This window comes from Musca domestica, unplaced genomic scaffold (assembly GCF_030504385.1).
Source record: "Musca domestica strain aabys unplaced genomic scaffold, Musca_domestica.polishedcontigs.V.1.1 2, whole genome shotgun sequence".
Taxonomy (NCBI): Eukaryota; Metazoa; Arthropoda; class Insecta; order Diptera; family Muscidae; genus Musca; species Musca domestica.
Genome location: NW_026712249.1, coordinates 23,252,521 through 23,268,474, shown reverse-complemented (window position 1 = coordinate 23,268,474; position 15,954 = coordinate 23,252,521). Strand labels below are relative to the sequence as shown.

The window sequence follows — 15,954 nt, the reverse complement described above, 5'->3', positions numbered from 1 at the left end:
AAAATAAAATAAAATAAAAAAATAATTAAAATAATTTTCTGTTTAGGTTGATATAGTTCGATTTTGGCCCTAGGCTTCTTTGTTCATTTCCGAAGAAGCCGATGACTTCAGACAGTCAGAAAAGCGTTTTATGTATTCTCACCCTTGGAATTGTAAAGAGAGAGAGAAAGAGAGGGAGAGAGAGAGAAAGAGAGGGAGAGAGAGAGAAAGCTGTTACATTCGCTCTGAGACATCTTCTTGCCTAGAAAATACCGGAACAGAATCTATTAAAAATGTCAATATAAGTTTGCAATATCTCAAAATCCAAATTCAACCAATCAGAAGCTGGCAAACATGCTACTATTTTTTAAGGTGAGAACACATAAAAAGCATTTTTGACTGCCTTCAAAGAACAAAGGAGCGAAAATCTAAATAAATCAACCTAAAACTCCTTTGTTCATCTACTAAGATGCCAGTCGACGACTTGAGCAAGTCAGAAAAAGCGTCAGAAAAACGTTTTATGTATTTTCATCTTAATTCAGAAAAAAAGCTATTAAATACAACTTTCTATCCGGATGTACCTATATTATTAGGATTGATTGCTTAATCGTAATTTAGCTAACTTACCAAAGAAAAATAAATCGCTTTATGCCCGGAATTAAATTAAATCGCACTATAAAATATTTAAAAGATTAAGTTAATTTTTTTGCTGTTTATGTACGACAATGTGTCAAAAATCTGATTAATCTGAAAGTGTGGACCCACTTCAGATAGACGCTAGATCAAGATATTTATGAAAATTAACCCAAACAAATCTCAAGTGGGTATATTCTTAGATATTCTCATATATTTATATTGAAACTTGTTTGTCTGACTATTTACGGCAACTAAAATGCTGAAGTAATTGAATGTTTACAAATTAAAAATACATTAGTTTATAATTGTCACTTGTTTTCAATTTAGTCTATAACCCTTTGAAATGAGTGAGTGACGTTTTAGTCACTTGTTTTTTTTCTGCTGATAGACATTTTAAAACTTTCCCAGCTATCAACAAAGCGAAAGAAAATAGATATTGTTAAAAAAAAAACACTTGGGGCAATATTGAAATAAAACCCATGGCAAATTTCCACGACATATCTTAATGCCACCTGATAAGCCCTCTATATACAGATATGTGAAAAGATATACCGCCGAATCTAGTAAGTGTCAAAGCTTTTGCCTTAGAAGGGGATTTTACTACTACACCGCGCAATCACTGTTAATGGCGCTTTAAAGAAAAGATAACATTAAACGACGGCGTTTGTGTCGTTGACGATCGGTTTTGCCTTTTTAAAATATAAAAACCTTCTCTTTGTCAATGGTCGAATTCAATCGTTCTCGGAACATAAGTGTGAAAACAGCTACTAGTAACGGTGCAAAAAAAAATTCTCGAAATTTTCTTCCAACACCTCCAAAGAAATGCAATCGCGCGCCTTAATAACTGCATTCCTATTCTTCATTGCCGGTAGCGGTATTTTTATTTGCAATGTCTCGTCGGACGAAATTAAACATAGCGGCATTGTAACGGTAACAAATGAGACGCGTTATTTTGTCCAGCACCCGGATGTCAATCCGGTAGTCTTCAACAAGGAATATTACGCCAAGGGCAATGTTATTTTTACAACTGGCGAACGTATCGATGGTAAATGTCGTAAATTTTCCTCTACAATTTCCTTACACACAATTAAGAAAAACAAAAACAATAAAATTATCAGCATACATAATTATCTCCGCGCTCCCATTAATTATCGTTTTACAATGAATGTTCTTCCTGTTGTTTGTTGATATGAATATCCGATATGGAATGAAGTGTTGAATGAAAATCAATCAAAATCTTGGAGAAATATTTTTTTTATATATTTAATGGTGCTGCAATTTGGAATGCATTTCACTACAAAATTAACGAAACATATAAAAAATTGCTTAAATATTATGAAAAAAGATTTTAATAAGAAACTCCCGATTATGTACGGAAAAAAAGAATTAAAGTGAGAATACATACTGGCTTAAGGGGAGAATACATAAAATGCTTTTTTGACAGCGGCTGGCTTCTTCGGAAAAGAAAAAAGGAACGTAAGGCCATAATCGAACTAAGTAAACCTTAAACTCCTTTGTTCCTCCACGAAGAAGCGAGACAATGGCTTAAGCCTGGCAAAAAAAAAACGTTTTTTTTTAAAGGTGAGAATACATAAAACGTTTTTCTGACTGGCTTCTTCGGAAAAGAAAAAAGGGGCGTAGGGTCAAAATCGAACTAAGTCAACCTGAAATTCCTTTGTTCCATTACGAAGAAGCCAGTCGATGACATGAGCCAGTCAAAAAATCTTATTATGTATTTTCACCTTTAAGTCATCGGCTGGCTTCTTCGTAGAGGAAGAAGGCAAAGACCTCAAATGGTAAAGACTAAATGCATTTTGAGCAAATGGTTTGTGTCTACAATACATAGAGTAACAGCATATGACAGAGACATGTTAATATAAAACCACAATTACAAAAACGAATAACAAATAAAAATTTGAAAATTTCGAAATTTTTGTTTCAAAATTCTATTCCATAGACCTTTCCAAAAATTTGCATATTGCCTTAGCGGTTTAAATCAGTTAACATTGGTAACTATGTTGTTATAATATCGTCACAACAGAGGCATGTTCATAGGCTTTGTCTTTAAAGAAGGGAGTTTTAGGTTGACTTAGTTCGATTTTGGCGCTACACTCCTTTGTTGTTTTCCAAAGAAGCCAGCCGATCACTTAAGCCAGTCAAATAAGCGTTTTATGTATTTTCACCTTTAGCTCGGGACTTGAAAGAAACATATGAAGATATTCGCTCTATTCTAGAACTGCAAGAATGTAAAAGTTTTTACTACGATAACCCATTTTCCCCTTATGATATCGAAAACAAGTAAAAAAGAAGCTAAGTTCGGACGGGCCGAGCTTTTAATACCCTCCACCATTTCGAATGAAATTGAAAAATTAAAAAAAAAAATCCGAAAACTACCATTTAAGTGGAAAGAAAACCTTTATATGGGAATTGTACGAAGACGTGGACCTGTATACGAAATTTTTTGTCATAGGCTGTAGTGCCCATTACGAACTTCAAATACGAAATTTGTTACAATTACGGTGAATAATGTCGCAAAAATAATGAAAATAAGGAGTATCGGGAGGTACCGAAGACGTGGACCTGCACAGACAATTTTCTGTCTTAGGTTGTAGTATCCAGTAGGATCTTCCAGTAGGAAATTTAAAACAATTCGGATGAATAATGTTGCTGAAATCATCAAAATACCGAATATCGGGAGGTATCGTTTTATTTTTGTCATAGGCTGTGGTACCCATTAGGAACTTCCAGTACGAAATTTGAAACAATTCCGGAAAATAATGTTGTTGAAATCATCAAAATACCGAATATCGGGAGGTATCGTTATATGGGGGCTATAGGAAGACGTGGACCTGCACAGACAATTTTCTGTCGTAGGCTGTAGTATGTATTACGTACTTCAAATACCAAATTTGAAACAATTCCGGTGAATAATGTCGCTTAAATCACAATAATACCGAAAAAGGTAGGTACCATTATATGGCGGCTATACCAAAACGTGGTCCTACATGACCCATTTTCAATACCAAAAGTTCTGCAGACATAATATATATTTGAGCAAAATTTTATCAACCTACGTTATTTCGTTCGGAAGATAGAATGATTTTCACAGAGGGACGGATATCTCCAAATCGACATTTATGCTGATCAAGAATATATATACTTTGTGGAGTCTACAATGTATATTTCGAGGTGTTACAAACGGAATGACAAACTTAATATACCCTCCATACTATGGTGGAGGTTATAATAAACAGATGGACTTGCAAGCAATCAGCTGATCAAAAAGAAAAAAATTTTAATTTTTGTTGAAATTTTGTGTTAACAGACGACTTTCAGTAACAATTTACAATAATTTTTGAAAATTATAGGGTAAACAGACACACCTATTGTGCTAACAATTGTTTTTACCGTAGTGGAATTGATTTTCCCAAAATTTGAATTTTTACATGTCATTGTCAAGATGACATGTAAACAAATTAGAGGTGGGAACCTGTTTTAAATGAAGTTAAATTGATTAATGAATACACATTTTCGCAATGAGATGCTGTCCAAATAATAATTTTGAAAAAAAAAATCGTAGATGAACAAAGGAGTTAGTTCGATTTTGTCCTTAGGCTCCTTTGTTCACTTCCGAAGAAGCCAGCTAGATAAGCGCTTTATGTATTCCCATCTTTAGCTTAAATAAAATCCACTGGACTTCAGATTTGACGTATACTTAATGAAATTGACAAATGTAACCCAATGGCTTTTTATGTCTAAAAATGTTTTAAAGAATATTTTACATATTTACATTGTGATTTTTTTCCTAAAACAGCTGACTGTCGCTTTTTTCTTAGGCTATTATTTTAATTTATAACTTCAGAAAGCATTCGACGAAATAAAGATTGCACTCTTTAAACCTATCCTAACATGTTTATTTATATAGCTTATACGAAATAAATTATACCACTTTTTATATATTTGAACGTTTAGTTTTGTCTCTATTATTTCTATACTCCATTTTTACTGTTCCTTAACAGAGGCGTTTACTATGTGTCTCATAAAAATCTTAGTCGTTGGCAAATAATATTATATATTTACAAAGTAGATCAACAGACGACCGATTTAGATATCCCCAAAGAGTGAGTGTATACGTCAAATATTCCTGATAATTTAAAGCACATTGTTGATTGTTGTTGCTTTTTGCCTGAAAGGTGTCAAGTTTATGTATGGCACGGTGGCATGCTTGTAAATTTCAGGGACTTAAACAATTACAACAGTTGGAACAACAATTTCTAAGTGTTTACCTGCTTCGGGCATCTCTTTATCTATCTTGCTATGAACAACAACTCGCTTTTCGTAACTGTAATATATCATTATGCTACTTTTGACAGAGGGAGAAATAGAGATAGAGAGAGAGAGAGGGAGCGAAGTAAAGAGGAGACGACAGAAAGTTATTGGTAGCAAGATAACATGCAGTAGTGCATTAAAAACAGACACACGCCTTTTTTCATTAATTAGAATAGGGTGGGACGATTTAGTTACTTTAGTATTTAATACATTAATAGCAATAATAGTAATAATAATATTAATATTAATATTAATATTAATATTAATATTAATATTAATATTAATAATAATAATAATAATAATACTAATACTAATAATAATAATAATAATTATAACAATAATAATAAGAATAATAATAATTATAACAATAATAATAATAATAATAATAATAATAATAATAATAATAATAGTAATAATAATAATAATAATAATAATAATAATAATAATAATAGTAATAATAATAATAATAATAATAATAATAATAATAATAATAATAATAATAATAATAATAATAATAATAATAATAATAATAATAATAATAATAATAATAATAATAATAATAATAATAATAATAATAATAATAATAATAATAATAATAATAATAATAATAATAATAATAATAATAATAATAATAATAATAATAATAATAATAATAATAATAATAATAATAATAATAATAATAATAATAATAATAATAATAATAATAATAATAATAATAATAATAATAATAATAATAATAATAATAATAATAATAATAATAATAATAATAATAATAATAATAATAATGTGTTTACCTCGAGACAAAACAATTGAGTTCAAGTATAATTGTCAAAAAAAAAATAATAATAAATTTAAAAATGTTATTAAAATAAAAATATTTTCAAAGAAATTGTAAAATTATGAAAAAAAAATATATATACACCTCTGCAATTTTTTCCGTGACACAATCTGAATGCTGATTTTAAGGTGAAAATATATAAAATGCTTTTTTGTCCTGCTTAAGGGTGGAAATACATAAAGCGCATATTTGGCTGGCTTCTTGGTAGATAAACAAAGGAGTTTTAGGTTATCTTAGTTCGATTTTGGCCCTAGGCTTTTTTGTTCATTTCCGAAGAAGCCGATGACTTAAACCAGTCAGATAAGCGCTTTATGTATTCCCACCTTAAGTCATCGACGGCCTTCTTCGTAGACATGGTAGAAGAATATAGGTAGATACATCAACGCTTGGGAACTTTAATATGCCAAAAATTTTACAATTTTAAAGAATTTAAATAAATTTTCATTCAAAATTGTCCATTCCAAAATTCGTTCGACATTTTATTGTCACAGCTGCTGTATTGATGCGAATAACTGTATTTTTCTACCATGTTCGTAGAGGAACAAAAAAGAGTTTTAGGTTGACTTAGTTCGATTTTGGCCCTTTGTTCTTTTCCGAAGAAGCGAGCTGATAACTTAAGCCTGTCAAAAAAGCGTTTTATGTATTCTCTAAGTAATTTTGCAACCAACATTTTGACTTCAAAAATATCCTTTGACAGTTCATTGTACCACCATATGTGTAGATGCGGCTATCTGCATTCTTCTACCATAGTTTTGTGTATCGCTGAAATACACTACACTTATAAACATTTAATGACGTTCACCCATGTACATAATATGCACGTTGTTCAATTCACAAATTGTGTTGTTGAAATTCCAAGAAATACAAATGTACACGGATGCATTGATGAAAAAACGTATAATTATCAAGCACCTGCGTTTATTTACAATTTAGAAACAAATGTTGAAAAGCAGAAGATGAGATGTTTATCAATCGCGTTTTGTTGTTAGACAGTAGTGATGGCATCAGTTCAAATAATAGGTGTGTTCGATAACTCAATATTTTGTACAAAATGTTGTTCGATAACCCAAAAATTCCGTAAATGAGAGCGAGTAAAACGAGCAATTATGACTCTTGAAATACTGAGTGGTTGGCAAAGTATTACTCAGTTAGAGTTGCCAAGAAACATCAGCTGATATTTCATAACAGCTGGTTTGTAGCCGAAATATGCAGAAATATTCACAAATTTCCGGCAATAATTGAATTGTTTCTCAGATAATAAACATTAAATATTGTTATGCCATAAAATAACTATTTTTTCACTATAAGAAAAGTCAATTTTGTTTGGGTTTCTCAATAGTTTAATTATATTGTTAGAGCACGTTTAGACTACTAAATCCACTCAATTTTAAATGTCGATTCTAAAGCGTATATGTCACGTCACTCTCAATCAAGTGAATATTATTTGACGTATACGATATGGTATGGTAGAAGAATTCAGGTAGATGCATCAACGCTTTGGAACATCGATATGTCAGTTTTTTAAATGTTTTGTCAAAAAATAATGATATGTATTTTTCAACAATTTCTACAAATTTCAATAATTTTCCATTCAATATTTTCAATATCAAAATCTGTTCATTGTCCTAGCAGCTGTGTCGATCCGACTACCTGTATTCTTCTGCCATGCGATATGGAATTGACATTTGAGATCGAGTGCATTTCGTAAATGTAAACATGCTTTTAAGGTTGTTTAAGTCATCGGCTGGCTACGTCGGAAATGAACAAAGGAGCCTAGGGCCAAAATCGAAGAAAATTCGTCTACGAAGAAGCCAGCCGATGACTTTAGCCAGCTTTACCCCCTTAGGGTGAAAATACATAAAGGAACAAAGTAGTTTTAAGTTTAGTTAATTCGATTTTGGCCCTAGGCTCCTTTGTTCTTTTCAAAAGAAGCCAGCTGATGACCTAGGATAGTCAAAAAAGCATTTTATGAATTATCACCTTAAGTCATCGGCTGGCTCCATTGGAAAAGAACCAAGGAGTTTAGGGGCAAAACCGAACTAAGTCAACCTAAAAATCCTTTGTTCCTCTACGAATAAGCCAGCCGATGACTTCAGACAGTCAAAAACGGCATTTCATATATATTCTCACCTTTAAGTCCGGTAAACTGTAAACGTATTATTAAAATAGCCATGGGAGATGCAAATTGTTAAACAATGAATCGACTTATAGTACCCTTACATATAAATGGGTTACCCCACTGCATTTGGATTAAAATTGTCATATACATTACTCATACTTCAAATAAATCTTCTTAAAGTAGGCTAACGTAAACATGGCTTTACAAGTTTTTAATTCATGTTTTCCCTCCTTAATCCATCATTTCAGGTGACCATTTGATTTTGACCTTCATGGATGAGACCCAGTACACCCGCGATGAAGACGTTGAAGTCCTGTTACGTTATCCAAGTGACGCTTGCAATGGCAATGACATTAGTTTCATCTCAATCTATACCTATATCTCCTCCTTGGCAGCTGATGCATACATCGTTGATGGCGGCATTCGTAAATCATGTGCTGAGATTCTGATGGTGGCCAATAAGACATCCAACTTCGGCTATCAAATTTACATTTATGGTTATTGATTCAAATGCAAACCGTCCAATTCCAAAATACACTGTAAATATGTAAAAAAAACAAAAACTAAAACATGAAATAGAAAATTAACCAAATGGCTTAAACAAAGATCTGTGATGAAGTATCAACAAAAATCCCCCAAAAAAATGTCTCATTAAAAAAACATACACACACACGAGGAATCAAATGTGAACAGTATTTGTTAAGATTTTGTTATGACATTATCTAGTTGTTATTTATTGTTAATTTTAGATGTTTAAAAAAATAGTTATATAAGTTTATTTATTTTTTTGACAAAATACATACGTTTTAAAAAAGGATGAAGATGAAGTGTGACGAAGGAATGTTTGTGAAAAAACTGAATCTTTAAAAAAACTTGGGGAAATATTGACAGGGCGTTTATTTACACCGGCGTTTACAATTTTTTTACATAATTTTGGATAAATTTTGACGTAAGAGTTGTTAAATAGATAAAGGGTGGTGTGCAAGCCTCAAGTTGGTAATACAGCTTGGCATCGCAGCATTAAGGTGCAGGTACATAAAGAGCCTTTTTACTGGCTTAAGTCATCGACTGGTTTCTTCGTAAAAGAACAAGGACTTGTAAATGATAGACCAAAATCGAACTAAGACAACCTAAAACTACTTCATTCATGGTAGAAGAATACAGGTAGCCGCATCCACACAGCTGCTGGGATAATGAACTGTCAAACCAATTTTGGAATTGAAAATGTTGAACGAAAAATTATTGAAATTGTTTTTATTTATTTTTGCAAAATACATATCATAAAGACCTCCGAATTGTCGTATAAAAAAACGTATAAAAAAACATTTATTTTTGACAAAGCATTAAAAAATTGACATATCAATGTTCCCAAACTTTGATGCATCTACCAGTATTCTTCTGCCATACGCCGGCCATTGACTTAAAGTGAAAATACATAGAAGGCTTTTTTTGACAGGCTTAAGTCATCGGCTAGCTTCTTCTTAGAGGAACAATAGAGTTTTAGGTTGACTTAGTTCAATTTCGGCCCTAGGCTCCTTTGTTCTTTTACGAAGAAGCCAGCCTATGACTTAAGCCAGTTAAAAAAAGCATTTTATGTATTCTCACCTTTAGGGTAAGAGTACATAAAAGGCTTTTTTGACTGGCTTAAGTCATAGGCTGACTTTTTCGTAAAAGAACAATGGAGCATTAGGTTGACTAAGTTCAATTTCTTTCCATAATTTATATTTGTTAACCCTACGTTGCTTTGTTTTTTTACGAAGGAGCCAGCCGATGTCTTAAGCCAGTCAAAAAAGCCTGTTATGTACTCTCACCTTTAAGCCAGTCAAATAAAAGCTTTTATTTACTCTCACATTTAGAGTCAAGTTATAAGGGAAAACAGCGACAGGATTCGAGAGAAGCTTTAAGGTGGCTGGCTTAAGTCGTGTATTCCCACCTTAACACTCCATTATGGCATGTCACATCATTATTGCTCTGTTCCAGACATGCAAAACTAGTAGATTCTTGCAGGTTCTGGAACAGACCAAAATTGGGGCAGTGTTGCCAGCTTTGATTGACTAAAATGTAGGTTTTAAAGGATTTCTATCAAATTTTGACATTTAATAATGTCTCAGAGCGAATGTAACATTTATCTCTTTTACTAGTTTTACTATTAAAAAAAGTGCGGGAACACACAAATTGTGGTCAATCCGTGTCCAATACAAAATAACGTAGTTGGGCAAAACTATTACAGTGGATTTTTCATGCCGTATTGGTTTATCGATGACTGCTTCAGTAAGGAAACTATTCGGACCTGCCTGATTGGATTGTTAAGGTGAAAATATAAAGAAAGCTTTTTTTGACTGGCTTAAGTCAAGGGCTGGCTCATTCGTAAAAAACAAAGGAGTTTAAAGGTTGGAATATATAAAACGCTTATCTGGCTGGCTTAAGTCATCGGCTTGCTTCTTCGGAAATGAACAAAGGAGCCTAGGGCCAAAATCGAACTAAGTCAACCTAATACTCCTTTCTTTATCTACGAAGAAGCCAGTCGATGACTTAAGCCAGCCAAATATGCGATTTATCTATTTCCACCCTTAGGTTGACTTAATTCAACTTTGGCCCTATGCTCCTTGTTTTTTTTACGAAAAAGCCAGCCAATGATTTAAGCCGGTCAAAAACGCTTTTCATGTACTCTCATCTTTAAGGAGTGTAGGGTTAACAAATATAAATTAATGGGCCGAAATTGAACTAAGTCAACCTAAAACTCATTTATTCTTTTACAAAGATGACAGCTGATGACTTTAGCCAGTCAAAAAAGTTAAGAATACTTAAAAAGCGTTCCCATTAAGCATGACAGGCTTAATGGGAATGAAAAAAATTTAAACATACATATATATTTGCCAAATGTTACCTTTTTAGTTCTATGTGTTTTCTCGAACCCATAACTATAAATTAATTACTTCATTTCCAATTGCAATTTTTTTAAGCGAATGACGACGATATCGTTCAACTCCAATCACTAACTGAACAACGAAGAAATATTCTCATTATCATAAATGGGAGATTTTTCCTTATCAGCTAATAATTTTGACATGCTAAATTGATTTTATCGGTGAAATAGAAAAAATGGTTTAACAATTTATGTTAAACAACGCAGAAGAATTTATAGCTTTAAAATTGTATATATGCTCTCAGAAAAAAATAAGTGAAATAGTACGGGAACGGAAAAGTAGTGTAACAAACAAATGAGTTTTAGGTTGACTTAGTTCGATTTTGGCCCTAGGTCCTTCGTTCATTTCCGAAGAAGCCAGCCGATGACTTGAGCAAAAGCGTCAAAAAAGCGTTTCATGTATTCTCACCTTAAGAGAAATTAGACTGGCGAGAGAGCTCTTGTCCTTGAACAACTCTGTTTTATATACAGGGTGAGATGAAAAATAAATTATTCCAGTGACAGCTCATTATATTGTTTACAAGCGTGCGAAAGCATTTTGGTTGGAATTTTCCAGAAAAAAAGTTATTCGGGATAGGATTCAAGCGTGATACTATGTGATTTCTTTATATATGACTGGATAATCACAAGTGGCTATCTTTAGCGCACTCCAGCATTCAAATGTGAATAAATCTTTTGTGTCTCGTACCATCGCTCGTAGCCTGACGTCAAGGAAGTGGACGGAAGAAAAGAGCAACATCAGCAGAAATGGTTCCAAAAGTAAAGAAGCGACTTGATCGAAATCCGCGTGGCGATGGCCAAAAAATGGCTCGTGAGCTGAACGTATCGCAATATTCCATTCGGCAAGAATTGAAAAATGAGCCATTGAAATTCCAAAAAGTGCAAGAACTTACACCAGAACAGAATGAAAATGGAATGAAAAGAGCTAAAGAGTTGCTTCGCTTGGTCGATAGTGGTGAACTGCCGAATTTGGTTTTTTTCCGATGAGAAAACATTCGTTCTCCAGCAGTTTGTAGTCAAACAAAATGATCGTGTTTACTTGCCCAAGGGGTCAGCTGAAAATGTGCACCTTGTGGCCGCCATAACAGCCGGTGGTCGCTCTCCGCTCGCATTAAACGACCGAGGCACCAGAAAAAATGCCGAATATTATCGCGAAAATATTTTGGAGGGTGTATTAAAGCCTTAGGCAGGCAAACATTTAGGCCGCAGACCTCGGACATTCCAACAGGACTCAGCACCATCGCATTCAGCACGCGCCAACCAAGAATGGTTACGAAATGAGATTCTTCGCATCATTTCCAGCGCGCAATGGCCACCAAAATCTTGCGGATACCGATCCGTTGGACTATTGCGTCTGGGGTATTTTGGAAAGCAAGGTTGGCACTAAAAAATACCAAAGTGTCGTTCACCTCAAGCAAACGCTTCGCCGGGAATGGGCCAAAATACAGCAGAGCAACATTCGGGCAGCGTGTGGCGTTTTCATTGACCGTTGAAGGCCTTAATTCGTGCTAAAGATGACCAATTCGAACAAATCTAAACTTATTCTAAAATTTGATGCTGTTTTCGACATTTTTTGCATTCGTTCAATAAAATTAAAAAAAAAAAATGTAAATATTATGGCGTTTGACTTTTTTGCAGTTTTTTATCTCACCCTGTATTTTAATTCTGGATATTATTAGCTAAAATATAAGGCGAGAAAACCTTGAGATTTTTATTAATTAGATAACGTATTACAACGGAAACAAAAACTTTTACAATTTTTAGGTGTCACAAAATATTTTACACAAATAAAGGTGAGAATACATAAAACGCTATTTGGACTGGCTTCATCGGGAAAGAACTAAAGTTGAAAATACATAAAACGCTATTTTAAATGGCTTAAGTCACGGCTGGCTTCTTCGGCAGCCGTTATAAAGCGCTAAGAAGCCGTTATAAAGCGCTAATTTGGCTGGCTTCTTCGGAAAAGAACAAAGGAGCCTAGGTCCAAATCGAGCTAAAATTTTGTTTGTTTCTCTACGAAAAAGTTAGCCGAAGACTTATGCCAAATAAACGCTTTATGTACTCCCAACTTTAAGCCAGTCAGAAAAGCTTTTTATGTACTCTCACCTTAAGGAGCCTAGGACCAAAATCGAACTAAAGCTGGGAATACATAAAGCGCTTATTTGGCTGGCTTAAGTCATCGGCTGGCTTCTTCGGAAATGAACAAAGGAGCCTAGGGCCAAAATCGAACTAGGTTAACCTAAAACTCCTTTGTTCATTTACGAAGAAGCCAGCCGATGACTTAAGCCAGCCAAATATGCGCTTTATGTATTTCCAGCCTATGACTTAAGCCAGTCAAACAAGCGTTTTATGTATTCTCAGGCTGGAAATACATAAAGCGCATATTTGGCTGACTTAAGTCATCGGCTGGCTTCTTCGTAAATGAACAAAGGAGTTTTAGGTTAACCTAGTTCGATTTTGGCCCTAGGCTCCTTTGTTCATTTCCGAAGAAGCCAGCCGATGACTTAAGCCAGCCAAATAAGCGCTTTATGTATTCTCTCAACCTAAAACTCTTTGTTCATCTGCGAAGAAGAAAGCCGATGACTCAAGCCAGCCAAATGGCGCTTTATATTTGTTCACCCTAAGAGAATAGAAATATATTGAGAAGGGTTTCCACATCACAAAAGTCTATAATTGTGGAGGAAATATGAAAGATATGACTTTGTTCCGTCCACTAATAATAGGGCCAAAACAATAGTTACTAAGGCTGGAAATACATAAAGAGCATATTTGGCTGACTTAAGTCATCGGCTGGCTTCTTCGTAGATGAACAAAGGAGTTTTAGGTTGACTTAGTTCGATTTGGCCCTGGGCTCCTTTGTTCATTTCCGAAGAAGCCATCCGATGACTTAAGCCAGCCAGATAAGCGCTTTATGTATTTCCAGCTTAACTTGTAGGAGCCTATTTACAATTTTTAACAAAATAAAACCCACTCTTATCAGTGCAAACGTACTTTTACCCTATATTATTTTACCAGACTAAGTATAACGATTTATACTATGTAAAACTAGTTTGTTCCTGCAAACACCGGATTATACACATCTATAATATGTATTATCATGAACTTCGATTAATAGTTCATATACCTAGATGATACCGCTCATGAAGATTACAGTTGCCATTTAAAGACGAAAAAAACACTTGTTTCTGTGCGTGGTATTTTTTTATTTCTTTTTTGTAGTACAAATTTATTTTTCATATTTGCAGAATATAGACATGTACATATATTGAATAATTTTTTCTTTTTTTTCACCCAAAATTTAGTCCGAAAGTAAAATGCTCGTAAAAATTGTTAAATTTTGCGATCAAAGGGAACACCCGAAAAGGAAAGAATTGCACATTATTCGTGATACCGTTTTTCCAATTCAATGTAAATACGTATTTTTTTATTTAATTAATTATTTAAATATATATATTTTTTTGGTTTGGGATACCTTATTGCGCTTGCAAAAAATTAATAATCCCTATCATAAACCATTGTCGTCAATAATATTATATATGCGACGGACTTGGTAGATAACATTTGTGGCCGACAATCTTATTTTAATTAAAAATTGATCGCCAATCAATGATACGAGGGTAAATAAATAACGTTTAAGACCATAAACTGTGAATGACCACAATCGCAATATTTTGCTGTTTGTTTTTTTGCCGAAGAAATTTAATTTGGGGGAAAGTACTAGGGCTTTTGTTTTATCGGCAAAGGGTTCTTTTTATTTCGTCGAATTAGTAAAATTCAAAAGAAACTGCGCAATACGGAAATACATATGTACATACGAACGTTAATTTGTAGAAGCATACTAGGTAGAATACGGCGGGTTATTAAGATTTAATATATTATTAATTTATTTAATATATTATTAATTTGTATGAAATCATTCTTAAGGTGGGAATACATAAAGCGCTTATTTGACTGGCTTAAGTCTTAAGCTGGAAATACATAAAGCGCTTATCTGGCTGGCTTAAGTCATCGGCTGGCTTCTTCGGAAATAAACAAAGGAGCCCAGGGCCAAAATCGAACTAAGTCAACCTAAAACTCCTTTGTTCATCTACGAAGAAGCCAGCCAATGACTTAAGTCAGCCAAATATGCTTATCTGGCTGGCTTAAGTCTTAGGCTGGCTTCTTCGGAAATGAACAAAGGAGCCTAGGGCCAAAATCGAACTAGGTAGAACAGCTTCGTAAGACTACAGAAATACAGCGGATATGCCCGCTTCCAATATAAAGAAATCACACTATCGCGCTTGAACTCCATTACGAATAAGATTTTTTCTGGAAAATTCTCATCAAAATGCTTCTGTACGCTTGTAAACAATATAATGAGCTGTCACTGGAATAATTTTAACAGTTGTCAGACGAGTGGCTTAGAAATGACAGCAGTCTGAATTTGGTTGCAGTTTTTTTATATCACCCTGTAAATCTAGAGATGGGAACCTTGACATTGACAAGGTAAAGGTGAGAATACATGAAACGATTTTCAGACTGTCTTCTTCGGAAAATAAGAAAGAAGCCTAGGGCCGAAATCAAACTATGTCAATCTAAAATTCCTTTGTCCAAAAAGCCGATTTTTTAATCCAGGCACACATTGTCCTAGTGGGTACAGATATTAACGATCTAGTGGCCCCCATATAAAAGTAAAGTTCCAAAAATTAAAATTGGACTTCCATGGCTATCAAGAACTCATCATACTTTTGGCGCTCATGGGAGGCTTGAAATAGATCTCCATCGCATCCAGCCAGAATATCTCCGCCAAAGCTCATAATTATTGGTTAAAGCATGGTACAATGATATCAAGGTAGGGCTGTGATACCATATGATTTTAATTTTTTTTTTTTATTTTCATGGCTTAATATGTCATATTTATTCGTTTATGTATCTGTTTTTTGTTTTTTAATAAAAAAATTGGTTCAGAAAACATTCAAATTCGGGTGTTTTCAAAATGTTTATATCACCGCATGCATCGACAAAATCTAGAGTTTTTGTAGCGAAATAATCCTTTAGAGATATGTAGTACATGTTTTTGAAAAGAAGTGTTGACCTTTCATTCAATTATTTATTCAAAAATAAATGCAAAAAGTTGTTTGATTTTTT

The 15,954-nt window shown here is 33.5% G+C and overlaps 1 protein-coding gene across 1 annotated transcript; it reads left to right on the top strand.

Moving 5' to 3' along the window:
- Positions 1-1,335: 1,335 nt before the first annotated feature.
- Positions 1,336-8,718, top strand: LOC101900485 (uncharacterized). Its single transcript, XM_005180864.4, has 2 exons — positions 1,336-1,660; positions 8,150-8,718. Exons 1-2 carry the CDS (start codon positions 1,438-1,440, stop codon positions 8,404-8,406), a joined length of 480 nt encoding a protein of 159 aa, XP_005180921.2. The 5' UTR covers positions 1,336-1,437; the 3' UTR covers positions 8,407-8,718.
- The last annotated feature ends 7,236 nt before the right edge of the window (positions 8,719-15,954 follow it).